General features: G+C 38.9%; 1 protein-coding gene across 3 annotated transcripts in view; it reads left to right on the top strand.

Moving 5' to 3' along the window:
• The window catches only part of TTLL1 (TTL family tubulin polyglutamylase complex subunit L1), a 29,107-nt gene extending 14,310 nt beyond the window's left edge, over positions 1-14,797 (top strand). For all 3 annotated transcript variants that reach the window (XM_054803198.1, XM_054803209.1, XM_054803215.1), the window contains exons 7-10: positions 2,649-2,792; positions 4,554-4,640; positions 5,821-5,984; positions 7,549-14,797. In XM_054803198.1, the coding sequence (XP_054659173.1) occupies positions 2,649-2,792; positions 4,554-4,640; positions 5,821-5,984; positions 7,549-7,678 (525 nt within the window). In that variant the 3' untranslated portion in view covers positions 7,679-14,797. The remainder of the gene's footprint in view (positions 1-2,648; positions 2,793-4,553; positions 4,641-5,820; positions 5,985-7,548) is intronic.
• Positions 14,798-18,714: the final 3,917 nt, after the last annotated feature.

Raw genomic sequence — 18,714 nt, 5'->3', positions numbered from 1 at the left:
ATAAAACATGTGGAAACGTGATAGCTTTGACAGCGCTTCCCTATGTCAAAATAGGCTGAAGTTCACCAGTGGGAAGAAAGGCCAGTGGGTCAGGGGTGATGTGAGCAGATGGGCATACACCATCACTCTCCAAGCCTTGTTTCTTCAGGGAATCCGCTTGATGATGATGACTGTCCCTTTTGCATTTTTAGCGGATGTGTGTGATTTATAAGCGGTGCCTCTGTTACAGTAATTAAAACTCTATTGTTGCACTTCCTAATTTCATAGGTTTTATTTTAAGAGTACGGAAAATAAACATGTAGGTACATACACTCACACATACACTCATGCATTATATATTCATATGTGTATGCACATACATTCACACACAAGATACATATAATGTATCTGAAATTGCAGCCTTGCTAAATGTGCCCTGTCTATTATTGTTCTGTAAGATGGGCAGCATAGCAGAACTGTTTTTATCTGGATATTGCTGTAACAACAATGTGAATTATACATGTCACTTACGGCAGTAGTTATAAACCAGAGTAAGTGTTAAAATGTTGCATTTTTCAGTACTACAAACATTTTCTTGCTCAGGTGCTGATTTGTGAAGTGCTTCAAACACGTTAGGGTTTGACAGGGCACACTGAGAATTATTTGTGGTAAAAGCAGATTCCATACAACTTAGAGGATAAATAACGGTGCTGTTGCCAGGAGCAGTGAAGAGATGAGGCGTGTGATATGTTGCCTATCCCATTATTATGCATCCTTTCATCTTTTCTACCAGTTAAAGAATGGCCTTCAAGATTTCTCCCAAATAAAAGTAGAAGTGAAAGTAATGGTGAGCTTACTTTGAGAGAAGGAAGGACAGCAGAAATGGGTATAGAAGTAGCAGCTTAAAAATGTGGAGTCATTACTCGAGGATTTGGAAAACATTTTATAAATTCTGACCCACTAATATCTGTGGAGTTTTGCAGAAAGAAATGAGAGTAGTTTAATGTAAAGCCACCCTGTCCATCTTATCTGTCCTTCTGTTAATGTAAAGCCACCCTGTCACTTTTGGAGGCACTTAGGCTGTACAGTTTTAGAAGAACAACCTAATTTGAACTGTTAAGCAATTTATCAAAATTATGATGAGGTCTGGAAAAACTCTTTAAATTCTAGCTGTTAATCTCTACTCTAAGCCCTACGTGAACTGTAGAGTTCTGGTGTGTTTGTACCCTACAAGCTCATGGGAAAGCATCCCTAATTTGAAAAGTGTACAAGTTAGTATCGAGGAGAGGGAAAGGGGAAAATGAAGGAAGGAGGGTAAGTCAGTATACCCATCCTAATGTTTGTGCTGGCAAATGCAGTTCTAAGTCATTATTCACTGCATGTGTAGTACAAACAAAGCAACACTAATTCTTCTACTTAATTATTTTCAGTTAGTGATCTTCTATGTAGCCTGCAATATTTTATTTTAATATTTTTAATTAAACAGTTGTGATTGCGTAAAGCACTACCCAGTTGCAATCTATTTTGATTGGAGTACTTGCTCTGAAATGCAAAGAGGGTTGAAACTTTGATCTCTGTTCCCTTGCTGGAATCTGGTCTCAAGACATTTTTTCCATGCAGCAAGTCCTGAGAACCATGTTTCAGATCTTTATTTGTACAGTCCAGTTTTCCAGATTTACTTAGGGGGAGCTGTAGAAAAAGCTTAAAAATAGATAGAGGCTTCTCTGACCTTGTCTTAGAGGGCGACAGATTTTGTTCCTCTGAGAACTTTTTCTGCTCTATGTATTCTGTGTTTTATAATTTAGCAGGCATACATTCATTAATTCTTAAAAATGGTGTGAGTACCTTTATAAAGGGATGAAGAATTTTCCTGAGTTATTTGAGAGCTGAATGTGTGTCTTTCCATCAGTAAGAATACTCTTAGTTTGCTCTTCCCGTTTAAAGAGAATATAGTGCAGAGCATTGATAGCCCCTGAAAAGACAAATGGAATGTAACCTCCTTTCCCCCCCCCCCTCCCCCGTTCTGTTTCGGTAGCACTTAGTGGGTTTTCTATATCAAAATACTGAATTACTTGAAAATTTAAGCTTCAAAAATAATTCAGGTGTCATTTCACTGTCTTCTTGGATGTAACTGTTTTCAGCAGCACCATTAAGAAGATACTGTGTTTGCATTTTGGTGAACAGACAAGTCACATTTTAAATGAATAAACACAGACAAGCGCTTTCAAGTGCTGCATTTTAAAACAGCTAACTTCAGTGAAATTTAGCTGTTGCTCACTTAATTATTTCTCCCTTATCCCCAAAGGATGAAAAAGTTCAATTCTTTCTTTTCACATTTTAAAACTTGTATTTCCAAATCATAAATTAAGTTTTACTATAAAACTGTCAAAGCACTAGTTGTTTTTTTCTTCTAAGAAAGATTTAATACTTGATTTGCAATGTGTGATATAAACATGTACAGCTATAATAAAAACAGTTGTTTATATAAAGGGCAGTTCAAAGTAAAGCCGAAGTTGTCTTAAAGCTGTGAAATAGAGTAAAACCAATTTGCTTAGTTGGTTTTTAGAGCAATACTTGTATAGAAGTATAAGTGGGCTTTTTGTGTGAATGAAACAAAACTGCTGAACAATTTCAAAATCTTAGACTGAATTAACTCCTTAACTCTTCAGGATGATTACAATCATATCCATGGAGGCAAGTGGACAGTGAGTAACTTACGCCTGTATCTGGAGAGCACCCGTGGAAAGGAAGTCACAAACAAATTGTTTGATGAAATTCACTGGATCATCGTGCAGTCACTGAAGGCTGTTGCGGTGAGTACTGTTCCTGGAATGCTGCCAGCGATAGCATTACAGCTGCAGGCTTCTCATAAACCATGAAAGTGAGTTTGCAATCAAAACCCCTAAAATCTATTTCTTGCTATTTGATTGACGGTCTTGATGCTGATTTCTGCAATTCTGTTCTTTCTTGATTTCTCTTAGCTGAGCAAACTTGAATCTTGGGTGAGTGGGTGGGTGGGCTATCTGTGTATATTGAAGAAGTGAACGATTCTCTTTGCTTGAGGGCTCTGTGAACTATTTAATATGGCTTGATACTGCCCTTGTGAATAGCGTTAAGCTCTGCCAAGGCGCGTGATGTCATTGCAGCAATAACAAATGTGTCAAAGAAAAAATAGCTCTGGAGGACAAGTTATCAAAGAAAACGTAAGGCTATTAGTTCAGCAGAGTTACATAACTTACTTTCACCTCTTTTATACACGAGTCATGCAGTTATCATGAACTCTTATTAAAAAAAGAGGAAAAAAAAAAAGTAGCAACCAGTCTTCTGCTTGAGTCACTTTCTAGTGTTTGGGTAATATTCCATGATTACATTAGAGAGCAGGTATCGCTCTGTGGGTCAGCTGGGGTAACTGAATAGCTTACTGGTGCCACGGACTGTCCTGTTACCAAGTGCATGGACCCGTCATCTCTTTTTGGGTTGGTCCTGGCACCACCATGAGCTGAATCAGCTCATTCACCCAACTGACAATTACTGTCTCATTTTATTGATGGGTTAGTATTCTGCCAGTGTAAAAAGCTGAATCACCTCACTGAAGGACCAGATGAACGCCAGAATCAGCATGAGAAAGAGGGACAATGTCGTGAAGCTAGGATCAGTGGGAGGTGGGGAAGCATGGCTCAACTCAGCCTCTGCTGTGCAATTATATTTGAAACCAGATGTGACAAGAAAAGGGATTTAATCCAAATGTTAGCAGAACCTTAGAAGAGAAGAGAAAAAGCGTTGAGAATTATTGAGCATGAAATGTTTTGGTCCTCTGTCTTTGATAACGGCAAATGTAATGAGAGATGCTTGTTCCTCTTTCCCCCTTTCACTCCGTGAAGAACTGAAAAGCTTTCATTATTAGTCTAGGGGAAAACATCTCACTAACTTGTTACAAAGGTTTCTTAAAAGATCTGATGAGATTTGCATAGAAGAAAACTCTTACTGTGCATACTGCAAATGTTTAGCAGATGCTGGGAAACTACAGATTCTCTAGAGGATGTGCATCTAAGGACAACTTGGTCCTTGGTCTCTATTGGCTTTTGGGTTCATAGTTGACTTGAGTTAATTATAATTTTTAAATGTATCTGGTAATTGCTTGACCTCAGATGTCTGCATAGTTCCAGCAGCATAATAAAAGAAATATCTTTGAATATGTCTCCTTTTTCTGAAGTTTAAAGAATTCACAATTATGTGAAGCTGTGTTATGTAAATTGTAAAACTTCCTGATTTCTCTTGATGCATGCAGGCTTTAAATATTGTTATTACTTTTGCAAAATATGACAACATAATGGAAAATTAATGTAATTTAGTACTTGGCATTAATGCAATCATTAATATTGAAATATAGCTTGGAAAAAAGAGGCAATCTTGAACTTACTATTTAGCAAGCTTATATTAGAGTTACAACACTGAAAACTGTTGTAGGAGATTTGTAATGTAATGACGTGATTTCTAGCAAACAAAGCGTGTAATCAGGTTACTTACTGAACTGTTGATTTTAATACATACATTGTCCTTTTTTTTTTTTTTAGCCTGTAATGAATAATGATAAACACTGCTTTGAGTGTTATGGATATGACATTATCATTGATGACAAGCTTAAACCATGGCTAATTGAGGTAAAGTTATATAAAATACAGGAAAAACACTTTCTTCTCATTTCACAGAATAAAACTAAGTAGATTTCAATGTAGTATTTCCTCTTTTGAAACAATATCTTTTGTTATTCAGGTAAGTAGATTAAGAAAAATGTTGGAAGTAAAATAGGCCATGCAATCACCAAGCTAGCATGTGCTTTTGTTTCCTGTTTGTTTGGTGTTTCCATTTGTTTGAGGCTTTCTGTTTTATCTTTTAAATCCAGTGTATTCTTACAATTGCACTGCAGAGGCAGTCTGAATGTAGCAGCCCTATTAGATACTCCTATCAGTAGCTGGAAAATTGGCATTGGCTTGATGGAGCATAACATCGAACTTAAGTTTTAAAAGCTGTCATGGCCTTACTGTTGCAGGTTGAGATGAAATAAAAGGGGCACACAAAAGATAATTGGGATATTTGGAAGGCTTTCTCCCTCTTCCCCCCCCCCCCCATAAATTTCTCTTTAGTGTATTAATTTTGAGTCTGTACGTTCAACATAAATTTTATCCATCCCTCTTCCTTGTCAATCTAATTGGAAGTGAAAGATCAAAGGTAAATGGACTTTATAAAAAGAAAATACTAAAAAATCTGTTGTTCTGATTGTTCTGATACCACTTCTCCATAATAAATGTGGAACACAACAGATATGTTAATTGAACCCCAGTTCTAATTAAAACAAGGTGCAATGTAGTGCTTTGAATAGAGAGCACATATATGTTTCTCCAGCTCACAGTTTTACAGAGGAGAACTCAGATTAAGAACATAAATAAAAGCTGTTTACCTAGAAGAAACCCACAGATTCCTGTATATAACAGCTGTTGGAGTGAACCAGGCAAATTGTAAGCACTGAAATTTATGGGGTTTATATCCATGTAAGCTTAGAAAATTAAACAAAAACCTATGTCTTGTCTGATTAACCCTGGGGAATCTAGTTTCAACAAAAATTTTTAGGCTGATGCTGCACTTAGTGGTGTGGTGTTTTTGTCTTTAAGTAAAAAGAAAAATACCCAGTGGGGGATTCCTTCCAGTCTGAGGAACTGAAAGATGTGCTTTCAGACACTTAGTCTTAATTTCTCAAATAGTACATATAGTCATCACACATGCTGTTTGGAGAACTATATACCACTCAAAAGAATTGATGCTTTTTTTTTTTTCCTTTTGTAGGTTAATGCTTCCCCTTCTCTTACTTCCAGTACTGCTAACGATCGCATCTTGAAGTATAATCTTATAAATGACACGCTTAACATTGCTGTGCCTAATGGGGAAATTCCAGACTGTAAATGGAATAAATCTCCACCAAAAGAGGTTCTTGGCAATTATGAAGTCTTGTAAGTTTTATCAATGTTCTATATAAATGTACATGTGTTTCAGTCACCTCACTTTTTGGATGCCTAATGTAGACCACAGAGATAAGGTGAACTTCATTCTGATGTGAAAAATGGGCACAAAGTACCACATCACTTTTTTGGAGCTGCAATAGCAGCATTGGAGGTGAGAGTGCATTAAAGCAGAGTTGCCTCACCTCATCTCCAGGCAATGTTACTTGTCTGATAAGCCCCTGCCTGCACCTTCTGAGCTTCCAGCTAGATTTAAGGGATAGAGGCAAAGAGTGTGTTTGTCTTCTACATGTGTAGAACTTTAATTGTATTGAGTGTAATATATAGATGGTAGTTAAATGGGTATAATAGCTTTATGATACAAATTTTCTCACAGTTCATAGAAATGGTGCCACTTGACTCCTGTAAGTCATGCGTGTAGTAATAATGAGTTGTCAGATATTTTTTTTTTAAATTTCCCAACCTGTATTACAGAGGGAGAAATGAAGGAGACAGAGATCTTCATATTGGAGTGTTTGAAGGACTCATCTAGGATTGATTGGTCTTATGCCAAGGAACACTGATTTAAATACCATTTTGATGATATGGTTTCTTGTATTTTTTGAGAAAATGTTCAGATAGATTCTCTAGCACTAGTGGTGCAATTGTTCAGTATGTCAGGAATGCGGTTACGTACATAGTTGATTCACTCGTTCATACTGATCTTAAATACTCTTTCTATATACTAGGAAAGACAGTTAAATATGTACAAGTTGGATGAATTATGATTTAAGTTTTAGTGAGTGTTCTATACATGGTAGCTGCAAATACCTATACAATAGTGTAACTAAATATATATTATGACTGTTGTACAAAATACTGTAGTATTATCTTTTGATAATTACACTTGTGCATCTATAGCCAATTTCTGCTTGGAATTTGCATAGCAGCTGAAAGGTAAGTTTATACTGAGGTTATCTGAGGCCATAATATGCTTAGATATTTAAAGAACTACTTGTCACTGTGGTTAAGTGTTACAAAATATGTGTCATTGAATGCATTTAATTTAAGCACATTGTTGTTTGTCCACCTCATTCTTTCCCTAATCTGTTCTCTGATGCAACAGTGGAGTTTTTTAACACCGCAGCTAACAATCCTCTGTTTGAAGCAATAGCATAAGACTTTATTAAAACTGCCAGCAGTCTGACGTTCCTGCTTAGCCACAGACCTACGTAGTGAGGAGAAATACAGAAGTACGCGTGAAATTTCACAAGCGTGAAATTTCACAAGCGTGAAATTTCACAAACTCAGGAGTTTAACCAAAGCTGCCAAATGATTTGTTTCTTTCAAAAAGCAGCTGAAGATATGTCAGTTGATCTGTATTGTAACATCATGTGGTAGTATATTTTGTTGAATAATAGCTGCATATCAAACAATGCATGTGTAAACCCATGTGTAGAACAGCTTGTATTAAATTTCAGTGCTAGATATTAAGCAAAATAGAATAGAGAGGACCCACTCTTGTTTGTGTAGTGAATAGCAGGACAAGGCATTGAACAGGTTATCTTATTTTCAGATATGATGAAGAGATGGCACAAAGCGATGGGCCTGATCGTGACTTGCGAAGTCGTTCTGGGCAATCTACTGGAGTAAAAGGAAATCGAGCAAGAGATTCGGGAAAGCCTGTACTCACCACCTGGAAGTGATAACTGAAAAAACAGCTGCACTCTTGGTAGGAAGACATCATGAATAAAAATGCAGGTTTTGAACAGATTCGTCTATTTTTCTGCATTGCATGTGGGAGATATTAAAAGAGGACAATACAGGCTTTGAAAAGAAATGAAACAAACACTCTAAACCCAGGAACTGTACTAGACACATACTGACTTGATGATTATTACAATAATAATAGGTAGTATGTATGTGTATATAATTATTTTTTATATATATATATGCTTTGTATGAACTAATATTCTCTCAATAATGATTAAAAACTTTCTTTATAAAGACAACAACTCAAAATATGCATTCTGAAAGAAATCCCTTGCCATTCTGGATAGAATTTATTTCCTGTAGTAGCCTGTCCCTAACTCCCTATAATAAATGAGGGATGGATTCTGTACAAGGATGGTAGTGAGGTTAACGTTGTCGCAATGATGGTTCAGATTTTTGCTAGTAAAAGAAGAGTAACTAGAAAAAGTAGCAATACATGGAGGCTATTGTCAGTTAATGCAGCTAATGATTTATAACCAGTATTAAGAAACTGGGAAGCAACTCTTTCTATGCTGAGGGGATTTTAATTTATTTTATTTCCTTTAAGTGTTTGTAGCTGCTAACTCTTTAAAGACAGAGAGTTTCATGGACTGAGTGTTTCAAATGGTATATTGATGCATTATTTCACTAGCCATTAATTTTTATTTCAAGATAATGCATGTCTGTGGAAAAACAGACAGAACAACTACATACTGTAATAAATCTCATTGCTTGAAGCCGATGATAAATCCTTATTTGCATCAGAATCTCTGTGTATTTATGCATGTATAGAATATCTGTATATTTTGTGTGCACTGTAACAAAAATACTGTTGCACGTGGTAAGCTATTTCTGGTAGCTCTGATAACAAAAGTTGTGATGATTAGCTACCAAAATGTATAGAGCAAAAGTTAAAAATAGGTATTTCGGTCTTCTAACAGCATAGCGCATAAATAAACTAGTTGGGTCTGTGACGGGCTGTTGCTCCCACTTGCATTTCCACTAGTTATGGGGCAGTTATTTATAAACGTCAATGTGCAGTTCTGGTTGTCTTTATTCTCATTCCCCCTCCTCCCTTTTTTTTTGGTTGTTTTTGTTTTTTGATGATGGAGTATTGTGGAGAGAAAGATGAAGGAGGCTGAGAGTTGCAAATGCCCATGTAACCATAATACACTCTAATCTGGATGCCACAAGCGCAGCAATACTCAATCTCTGCCTGCCACAGCAGGCTACGTGTTTTGCCCTCCTATGTGGCAGGCCACTAAAGCACATGCAAAGTAAACTTAACCTCTGCCAAATGTTCTGAGTTTCTCAAACGCGTAAAGCAGGCCGCCTGCACCACAGAAAATGTCAGTCCTTTTCCTGCTGTTGTACGTCCTCCTAGAAGAGGGCAGCTGCTCACAAATTGCGTTTTTTGGGACAGTCAGTGCTGATGACTCTCGGTCTCAATACAATCCGGCAAGAGCAGTTTGGGCTGGGGAGGGAGGGCAGATGTGGGCTGGGCTGACCAATATCCTTACACATGATCTGGGATTCATCCTTGCAGTAAAGAGTGAAATATGTAGACTGAATGAGTCACTCCAAGTGTAATCCTCATCTTGATCAATCTTGTATATTCCATTAAAATAAAGACCAAAATTCAACTGATTCTCTGGTCATCAGACTTGAATCTTCTCACTGGCCTCTACAAAAGCATATTCAAGCTGGCTCTTGAAATAAGGCTAAGAAAAGATGACTACTGCATGATAGTAAAGCTCATCTCAATTCCTGTTCTCATAGTTTTTGGGGTTGGGGTTTTGTGTATGGTTTGTTGTTGGGTTGGTTTTTTTTTTAGTTCCTAAGTGTGAGTCTTGCTTGTATATTTGAACCCTGACGGGTAAGCTACTCTTAAGTAGATGTGTGGTCAGATATTAAGTGTTGTTTTAATGATGTGATATTTAGTGGGCAGATGTTTCCAGCCCCAGTTGCCTGTTAGTAGGAAGTATGTGACAGCCTTAGGAACTATGAGGCTGTAGTAAATAGTATTTTGTAGTATGGTTATATTTCTTACAGACAGGCAACACAACAAGGATACTCTGATAGAAGGAACATGGAGCTTTCTCTCACTTTTGTTTCCACTGTTTGTAATTAATTTCTTCAGTAGCTTGGACAAAGGATGCTGTTGTAGTCTTGTTCTATCGTAACAGTAGCACTAGCAAGGATGGCTACAACAGAATGATTACTGCTTCCCTTTATCTTTCCTGTTCATGCAGCCTACACTGGTGGGACTTTATTGGGAAGAAGTGTATTGAGAAATGCAGATCCTGTTAAAAAAGTCAACTTCACGCTGTTTCTTTCTGAGTATGTAGAAGTCATAACATACTAAATGAGCTGCAGTGACTTTTAGTCTCCCTTTTGGTAAGGCTTAATGTGAAAGCAAAAACATGCCTGAGTTATTAGGATTTATTACTGTAGAAGGCTTTGGAAACTTAACCCAGGCGATACTTTTCACTGTAATTTCACAATGAAACAAAACTGATGGTAGCATCTACATAATTTTGTTCTTGTTTGTAGGCAGTACTCTATGTTGGCCATGGTGTCTTTACAGCTAGGCAGCGAATTGAGCCAGGGCCTGCAGAACAGAGACATTGGCAAGACAGAAAAGGAATGGCACTACCTGTAATATTACTAATTGAATATTCTTATTTATTTGTTTGGGGGTTTTCTAATGGCTTGGAAAGGGTCAACTCATTTGAGTTTGTGCTCTTACTACTCAGTATAACAATGCATCTCTTCCAGTCCTAACTTCCAAAAAATTGTCATTATGTTAAATCAGTGGAAGGCTTCCTATTGCCTTCAAAGAATAAGGATTTCTGTCCCAATGTGTAGCAGATATGTTTTGTTCACATATAGTATTTGCAGAGCAGTATTTCATACAGAAAATACTTTTGTAGCAGAGCTATCAATTTGGAACAAGTGAATCCTACTCTCTGGCCACTGTAGAATTGGGAAAGCATATTTCAAACACTTGAGGATGAAATATCTCTGTAAAATATCTAGTAAATTGTCATTACTACTACAATATCAAAACATTAACATATTACTAAATGGGGAAAAAAAAGAAAAAAAGCTCTGATAGGAATCCTTGGCTATGTAGTACTTAATCTCAGAACTAGAATTTAGTTTTCAAATGTTGATGTTGCATTTTACATAGTTAAATCTCCAACCAATGTATTGCTAGCAGTTTATCTTGCTGACCCAAACATGAATTCAGTCATGCAATGTTCTTCTTTAAAGAGCAAAAAGTCAAAGAGACTGCAGATACAGTGACCCTCTCTTCCTGCTCCCATTCCACTTTCTTTTTAAAAACAATAGACTAGTGATTAGATACATCAGGCTGCTTTCTCCTCATTTCCTTTTCCAACAGGCTTTTTTGCAGAGGTTGAAGTTTGAAGGCCTAACTATATTTTCACTTCAAATACATGAAAAACCTACATATGCAAAGGGAGTTTTAAGGAACAAAACTGAAATAAGTGAAATTCTAGATGACTTAGATTGGCTTTCTGATTATCAGTAACAAACCAACCCCCCAAAAACCGTAAGTAAGCAGGAAGTCTTCCTTTTTGATGAAGAACTTGAGGCCTCATGTACATAAGGAATGTTCTTGAGAAACTCAAAATTAGGAACATCCATTGCTATGTAATATTTATTTTTTCTGTGTAAGACCTGTTGAAAAATATAATGCTGCTTTGAAGGAATTTGAATAAGGAACGGGTCATGTTCTGTGTTAGCTGGAATGAGAGTTTGCTCTGTGCATGAAGCAGCTTGTCTGCAGACTCAGGAGGATGACAAGGAAACAAAAGCAGTTATAACTAATAGTTCTAATAGGGATGGGGGAGGAGGGTAATATGTGGCTGTCACCCTCTGAGATGCTTGTTTCTACATGGCCTTGAAAGGTAAAGGTGAAAATCTGGTAAGGAGGAAGAGAAACTGGAAATGAAAACTTTAATTGCCTACTCAGGGATAAAATCTTAAACCTTTCACTCCTGCATCCTTAACTAAATCTATTGCTGTAGTAGGACAGAACTAATGGTACAAAGTGGCATACAAACTGTTAACAGCCTGGGGCACGCTCTGCTATCAGTAAGAACTGAGGTGATTAGAGAGATGTGTACACCGCTTGGGCCATGCATCTACTATAGGAATTAAGGGGAACTGACTAAAGGTGTGATGATAACATGTATAATAAAAGATGTTAAACCTTGTGTGGACACTCTCATTCAAAGGTAAGGTAGCTCGTTTTGCCAGAGCCTAATTCTCCAAAAGATTAAAGACTGTTTTACCTTTGACTTGAGAGGGCTTAAATGGGCTTAAATCTGAGTGACTGCCAGCAGACAAGCTCTTAGTTCTGAGTAACTAACCGTGGCCCTAGGCCAATCATCCTCCAAATGTATCTAACGGGAGGATAAAGAAACTGTTTTGGCTTTCAGTGGAGCAAAATAAATCAGAAATAACAGTTCTCAAAAGTTCTGACTTTGGCTATTGTAATAACTTGCCAGGCAGAGCTAAAATAAATGTGCGTCTCAGTCCTAAAATACTGTTCTTCATATGCTCAAGTGATCACTGGCATAATGACAGTATTGTATGAAGAATTAAATAGACAAGCTCTAAACAGCTATGGGAATTGTTATAATGACATCAGTGTAGAAGGAGCTTATTGCTAGAGTTGAATAATGGTGCTTGCTTCCTGGGCACTAGCCTTTCTCCCTATTAATTCTTGACATGGAAGGAATTAATAAGATTCCCACAGAATAGGTTCTTTATATGGCTTTAGGAATTTAATTAGAATAAAAGAAACAGTATTATCCCTAAAGCTACTTTGTTGCTGTTGGCTTTACAATAGAACTTCTGCCTAAACTGTCCCTGTCTCCTGATTCACTTCCTGCTATAAACTTAGCAAAACAATAGACATTTCACAGAGGATATGTAGTCCTGCATTTCAGCAGCAGAACATGTCAGGCAGAGCTCATTTATCTGTAGTAAAGGAAGGGCTTTACTCTTGTCATTACAAACAAGTGCTGTTTCTGAAGCAGTTACTGTTCAGTTTACTTGGGTGGAAAAAACAGGAGGCAACTTATGTTTTATGCCTGCTTTATTAAAATAGCTCACTCAAGCCTTCAGGTCAGTGGGAAGGACTCTGCCATCTGGTGCATAGGTATCAAAATATAACACTGGTGTCCATAGCTAGTTATGCTAACCTGTAGGGTTCCTTAACAAAAACAAACAAAAAATGTATTCCTGTATTCTCTGCAGAAAATAAATTAAATGTGTATAGATGGGAAAAGCTGGCTTTAGCCACAATTTTGTTAAAAATTTAATTATTAGGAGGAAATAGGAACATAAATTAGTATCTTGGAAAAACTGATTGTTTTTCACTGAATAGTAGGAAGTTGTTTGTGCTAGAATGTATTTTTTTCCCACTTTAAGCTGCCATCAAAGCTTAGGCAAGCTTAAAGAAACCCTCTGTACTTGAAGCAGTCCATAGCCAGAACTTTTCCAATCGTTATGATGACACAGGGATATCTTTACCATTGACAGTCTTCTATGCCTTAATTACTCTCAAATTTTGTACCTATTAAAAGCATATAATTCACATCTGAGATAATCATAGACAATTGTGAAATAGAAGAGGTTGGACAGTATGAAACACTAATCAAAAATATTAATGTGAAACACAAAGAGATAATAAATGATATTTCAGTCAAGAACACGTCATATATATAAAGTTCTTTCCTAGTGAAAGTTGGGCAATGAAATAGTAGAATTGATTGATCGATTTGCGTGGAATTAAATTTAATATTCTGAATTTCTGTGTCATTGGCATATATAATCACTAATGGCATTACGTTTGCAGGCAAAATATGGTTCAGGATTTAAATTTAGATTTAAAATGTAAATAGATTTATATAACACTTGGGCTTTCTTAGAGAGAAATGTTCTGAAGAGAATGCTGAAATATTATTGCAAGAGTCAAGAAACACCAATAAAATTTTCACTGAGTGAAGCCAAGAGACAGAGAAAGTATTAGTGCTTAAAAGGACACACAGAATTTCTGAGGACAGCAGAAGACACAAGAAGTATATTTAAAAATAGATTGTGTTAAAAATAAAAATAACCGTGGGATACTTATCTAAAATGAGAGAGGAATTTTTTCTTTTTTTTTTCTTTTTTTTTCCCCCGAAACTTCCTGTCCTGTTCCTAACAGTCTAAATCAAATGCTCACCAGCAAGGCTGCATAGACTGTTAGCCTTTCTTCAAAGAAAAAAGATTGACATAATCTTTCCTAGGATGTCACATTCTGAATATAACTGAAAATGTTCAGAGAACAACTGAATTTTAATATTTAGGAAAAAATATCAAAATATTAAAATCAAAATGATGAATATGTTAAAGTATAACTCACTATATCAGTAAATTATTTATGGCATCGTAATAGGGTCATCATGCTGGGAGGTTGCATGACTGATGATAGATATAATGAGACCACTAATCTCTCTTAATTCACTACAAGAAAAACTTAGTGTTTGAATATGCATAAAGATAATTTACATTTTATAAATTGAAAAAAATAGTGCTTTGTTAACCACAGAGGTATATTTCTACAAGCATTTTTTCAAGTGCATACATGTATTTATTCAGTGCATGTGGCCTCAAGCCTCTATATATTTATACATACATTAAACTGTGTTACTACAAGGAAGTCAAATTAAGCACCAGCATGTCTATTAACCCCAATGCAGACAAATTCTTCTTTCGCCTGCAGAGGTAATTCACAGGAAGATCAATAGTGTTGATCCAAAAAGTAGACTAAGATGACCCTAATAATGTTGCTTCTGAATTGTTTCAAATGGTGCACTTGGAAAAGGGGCAAAAACTTTACAATTAAATATGTATTTTTAAAATTCTGATAGCTGTTATTGACTTATTGGCTTCCAAAGGAGTCTGAGCATTTTTCATCTAAATGTAAAAAGCACAAGAAACAACCAGAAGATAATACTCAGCAGCTTGCAAATACTGTTCCCTAAAGTGGTGCCTTGAGGAACCTCCAAATATTAAAGTGTTCATATATATTGTCTTTTGGTAAACTTTCTTTTTTTCCAATTAATATTCCTGTCTTTTTTATCTTTAAAATTATAATTTCATGGCATTTATTAAGATGTTAATAGATTTATAAAGATGTTTAAGTGAAAAGTTGGAAAACACAAGTGTTATTTCTCAAGTTGTGTTAAAATCTGAATCCAGTTGTTAGGACAAAAATGTTGTATGAAGTACTCATTTCAGATCACCCTCTGATCACCCTCCATTCCCTTGGAAGGCAGAACCAGCTAAAGTTCCATATGAAGAGGACTCCCAAAACAATGCTGCTGCCTTTGCACTGTGGCATGAGGGCTAAATTTACTATACCTATATATATATATTTAAAAATGTGTAGTATAGTAAATATATATCTGTAAATATAGTAATAAAATACTTACAATGTATACACACAGATTATCATAGAATCATAGAATGGTTTGGGTTGGAAGGGACCTCAAAGATCATCTCGTTCCAAGCCCCCTGCTGTGGGCAGGGACATCCTCCACTAGACCAGGTTGCCCAAAGCCCCATCCAACCTGGTCTTAAACACTTCCAGGGATGGGGCCTCCACAACCTCTCTGGGCAACCTGTTCCAGTGCCTCACCACTCTAACAGTAAAGAATTTCTTTCTAACATCTAATTTAAATCGACCCTCCTTCAGCTTAAACCCATTACCCCTTGTCCTGTCACTACACTCCCTGATAAACAGTCCCTCACCATCTTTCCTGTAGGCCCCTTCAGGTACTGGTAAGCCACAATTAGATCTCCCCAGAGCCTTCTCTTCTCCAGGCTGAACAACCCCAACTCTCTCAGCCTGTCCTCACAGGAGAGGTGCCCCAGCCCTCTGATCAGCTTCGTGGCCCTCCTCTGGACTCGCTCCAACAGCTCCATGTCTCTCCTGTGCTGGGGCCCCCAGAGCTGGACGCAGTACTCCAGGTGGGGTCTCACCAGAGCGGAGTAGAGGGGCAGGATCCCCTCCCTCGACCTGCTGGTCACGCCTCTTTTGATGCAGCCCAGGACACGGTTGGCTTTCTGGGCTGCAAGCACACACTGCCAGCTCATGTTGAGCTTCTCATCAATCAATACCCCCAAGTCCTTCTCCTCGGGGCTGCTTTCAATCCATTCCTCGCCCAGCCTATAGTTGTGCTTGGGATTGCGCCGACCCACGTGCAGGACCTTGCACTTGGCCTATTTGAACTTCATGCGGTTCGCATGGGCACACCTCTCCAGCCTGTCAAGGTCCCTCCGGATGGCATCCCTTCCCTCCAGCGTGTCGGCCACACCACACAGCTTGGTGTCATCGGCAAACTTGCTGAGGGTGCACTCAATCCCACTGTCCATGTTGTCGACAAAGATGTTGAACAGTTCCGGTCCCGTTACTGACCCCCGAGGGACGCCACTCGTCACAGTACTCCACTTGGACATTGAGCTGTTGACCACAACTCTTTGAGTGCCACCACCCAGCCAATTCCTTCTCCACCGAGTGGTCCATCCATGGAATCCATGTCTCTCCAATTTAGAGACAAGGATGTTGTGTGGGACATTATAACGTAATATAATAATAAGTAATAGATATATAATACATATAAAATATATAAGCAGTACAGAGGCCTAGCAAAGTCCATGCATGGGAATAGCTGATTTGAAGAATAAGGCACCACTTTCCTTGATGTTAAAAGACTGGTAGTTTTTGGAACCAGGCTCAGGGCCTGAATATGTACCTCTTGCTCCATTTTCAGTCATTACCCCGTACTGGCCTAATGTAAGAATGCGAGTCCCAAGTTTCACAGGCGGTAGCATATATGTGACTGGCACTGGTTTTGTGCATGGTGAAGTGATTTTTGGGGCACAAGGTGGTATTGACTCTGCATGGAATAGTTGGGGGTTTTTTTTTGTGTCAGTCCACCACTGGCCGCAGGTTGAACTTCTGTCCTCTGCCAAAATGGAATTCCCTTTCATCACAGTATGAACTTAGTTCTACCAGGGAGCACTATAATTTACACTGAATTCCTGTTCTGTTTCTTCAATCTTTGAACAAGTTTGAGCATTATTTGACTATACAAAGAGATGAATGACTGTTTTGATGTTGAGGTTGAAGAAAGTCTAAGTGTTCTGGCAGGGAGGATTTCCAGCTTTGACAATGCTCTAGGCAAAACGGAAGCTTGATTCGTGTCCATACAGAAAGAGCTGTATTTACGATTATATGTATCACTTGTAATCTGTAAAGAGAGCTGGTTTATGAGAAGCTTGAGCTCATAGTTAATGAGACGGACTGTGTAGAAAACTAAAGCGCATCTGTGGTCAGAAGTGAGAGAAGAAACAATAAATATCAAGATTCCTCTTCTCAGATGTCAACTTTTAACTTTCAACACAGGAGAGAGAACAGGAGGAGATTAGGGAAGGGAGAAATAATGTTAAATCCAAGAAAGCTTACTAACCTGACCAAATTTTGCAGTAATGTTAATTGCAATTAATTCAAATCAAAGTTTTAAGGACATTTCTTCAGAAGGTAAAATTTACACGAGTGCTATGGTCTCACAGTCCTACTGAGCTAATCTAAATTCCCGTGAACTTAAAACTCCTTAGGTTAATGAGTCACACACTTAGTGAAAGAGTATAGGGAGACTTGGCGTCTATGCTTATTATATGCAGACTTACATAAGAAACATGGCCAAGAGGAAAGTACTCTTAGGACTGTTTTGTAGCCCTACCCAATGATCCAGAGCTCTCGCTGTCCTCAAACCAGGCTGTCCTCTGGGACAACGCTGGAGGCAGATCAATGATGAGAAGGGCAGATGGGAGGGAAATGCTGAAATTGGTGGAGAAAGCAAAGGCTGAAGGGACAAAATAAGGTTACCGTGATGGCTGCTGCTGGGAGCTTGAAATAATCCTTGGTCTAAAGCAAATAAGTCTAAAAGATAGGCAAGGGCTGGAATAACAGTTCTGCCTGTGATACTATTCAAGTATTGCGTACATCCGCGTACAGAGGTTTAACCAAATCAACAATGTTATTTTAAAGGTGGCTCCGTCCTTGAGCCACCTCCGTCTGAAACGCAGCTGACAGACAAGCCCGCGAAGTCCTGCGCTGTCTCCTCCAGCAAGACGCGGCTTCAGCTGACAGACAGGAGCCGGAGGATAAGTGTAATAAATGCAGCACCAGCATTGCCGCATTGTGGTGTTAGAGGGCACTGCGTTACACGGCGGGACTGCCACGGAATCAGAAGGGAAATTAAAGCCTTCGCCACTTTCGGGCGTTAAGAAGTCCCTGTCGCTTTGCAGGATCTATCGGCTCGGTCAAATTCAGCTTCGGGAAACGAAGTCTTCTGCTCGTTCACGGTCCCCCGCAATGGAAACGAGACATAAGCGCGGTGTTTTTATTCACGTCGCACCCTGCTGTCTTTCACAGCGTTATCGTGAGCGGTTTCCGACCACGTATATACCTATCTATACGTACACAGCGGCTGCCCTCTCGGCGAGCCGGTCGGGGCGGGCAGGCTGCCCGGCAGGCGCGGGGTGGCAGCCGCTGGCACCACCGGGAGCAGACAGGTACCTCGCTGCGCTGCAGCAGCCAGAGCCCCCTCATGAAGTGCCCGCAGCCTCTCGCACAGCTATCTCTCCCCAAGCCGGGGGCTCGGCCCGCAGGACCGGCGAGGGGACGGGCCGCGGGCCACCCCGAGGCGCACTCGATGGTAACGGCCTCCGACAGCCGTTAGGGAGCTCGCACCGGCCGCGGGCGCGCGCACCACCCCTTGCCCGCCCCCGCCGCCCCTTACAGTCATCGACTAGGAAGCGGCGTTAATTGGCAGTCGCGAAGAGCCAATGGACAGCGGCGACTCGGGAGCCTGCCCTTCGCCCTCGCCCAATCGGGAGGCGG

This window comes from Grus americana, chromosome 1, assembly GCF_028858705.1.
Source record: "Grus americana isolate bGruAme1 chromosome 1, bGruAme1.mat, whole genome shotgun sequence".
Taxonomy (NCBI): Eukaryota; Metazoa; Chordata; class Aves; order Gruiformes; family Gruidae; genus Grus; species Grus americana.
This window is presented reverse-complemented; position numbering and strand designations above follow the sequence as displayed.